General features: G+C 37.2%; 1 protein-coding gene across 1 annotated transcript; it reads right to left on the reverse strand.

The window, feature by feature from the left end:
• Positions 1 to 960, reverse strand: LOC110256354 (olfactory receptor 5H8-like). Its single transcript, XM_021069834.2, has one exon. The coding sequence runs from the start codon at positions 958 to 960 to the stop codon at positions 1 to 3; it is 960 nt and encodes a 319-aa protein (XP_020925493.2).
• Positions 961 to 1,646: the final 686 nt, after the last annotated feature.

Genomic DNA, 1,646 nt, shown 5'->3' on the forward strand with positions numbered 1-1,646 from the left:
TCATGTAAAGGAACACATATTCTTCTTCCATTTAAATTTTCCCTCAAAAACTTTTCTCACCGAATCTATGACTTTCTTGTTCCTCAGGCTGTAGATAATTGGGTTTAGGAAAGGGATTATGACAGTGTAAAATAGAGAGTCAACTGCATCTTGATCATCTGCTTGTGCAGACCCAGGGCGCACATACATGAAGAGAAGAGACCCATAGTATAAAGAGACAGATAGGAGGTGGGCTCCACAGGTGGAAAAGGCCTTCCTTATGCCTTGTACAGACTTCTTTTTTAAGATTGTAAAGAGTACACGTGTATAAGAGACAAGAACAATGAGAATTGTGAACACCTGAATTGAGCCAGAGAAAATAAATATCATCAGAACATTAATGGAAGGATCAGTACAAGAAATTTTCAACAATGGTGTGATGTCACAATAAAAGTGATGTATTGTGTTGGAATTACAGAAGGTTAATCTGAATAAAAAACCTGTATGAATTAAGGCATGGCTAAGACCACCTACAAATGATGACACCAGCATTCTCAGGCATTGCCTATTTGTCATAATCACTGGATAAAGTAACGGGTTGCATATGGCTACATAACGATCATATGCCATTGTTGCCAGCAGAAAACATTCTGTGGTTGCACTGACTACAAAGGAAAAAAATTGTACCATGCATTCATGGAGAGATATCATCTTGTCCTTGGTAATGATGTTGACCAGCATCTTGGGGGTCACTGTGGAGGACAACCAAGTATCCACAAATGCCAAGTTCGCAAGAAATAAATACATGGGGATGTGAAGGTGAGGGTCATTATAAATGAGAGTAATCAGACCGAGGTTCCCCATGATCGTGACAAGATACAGCATCAGGAAAAGCAGGAACAGTGGGATTTGCCAAGCTGGTGGATATGTCAGTCCTGTGAGAACAAACTCTGTCAGTTCTGTTGCATTCTTGATTCCCATATCCCTAATGAATGGCCTCTGAAATAAAATGAAGTAAATGTGAAAAGACAGTTATTAAGAATTTAACAATTAAAATTTGGTGGGGATAATTTAAATAAAACCCTACACCAGCCTAAATGCCTTCATGTTATTTATTCTTACTAAACATGAGGGTATTATGGAAATTGTTATATTGAAAACATGCAGTTGTATTTCAAAATATGTATAGGAATAGACAAATGTAGAAGAGAAGAAAGCCATTCTGATCATGAGCCAATATGTGGGGAAATTACTGCATGAGGCAGAGAAATCCTGTGTAGTTCATGGAAGTATCATTAAAAGTAGATTTTAGAAGGGCCTGGATTTTTAAGTGAATTGAATTACATGTAAAAGAACTTGAATTTTATCCTTCATGAAATAGGAAAACCCTGAAAATGTTTAAGATGGGAATAAGTACTTGTTTTTTTAAATAAATAATTGTTTGTAGAATACAGGTAGGAGATTGAAGAACTTGAGGTCAGAAACACTAGTCAAGGAGCTGGGACAATTGTCCAATGATTTGAAAACCAGATTACACATCATAGTTTTCTGAGTGAGTTTGGTACAAAATACAAATTCTGAGGTATTACAGAAATTGATTCAGGAGTTCCCGTCGTGGTACAGGGTTAATGAATCCGACTAGGAACCATGAGGTTGCGGGTTCGATC

The sequence above is a fragment of the Sus scrofa genome, chromosome 13 (genome assembly GCF_054392235.1).
Source record: "Sus scrofa isolate SSC_HxYL_T2T_F1_AM1 chromosome 13, Sscrofa_HxYL_maternal_Yorkshire_Landrace_v2.0, whole genome shotgun sequence".
Taxonomy (NCBI): Eukaryota; Metazoa; Chordata; class Mammalia; order Artiodactyla; family Suidae; genus Sus; species Sus scrofa.

Bases quoted from the DNA above. Each gene is read 5' to 3' on its own strand.
- LOC110256354 (XM_021069834.2), bottom strand. From the start codon at position 960: ATGGGAATCAAGAATGCAACAGAACTGACAGAGTTTGTTCTCACAGGA.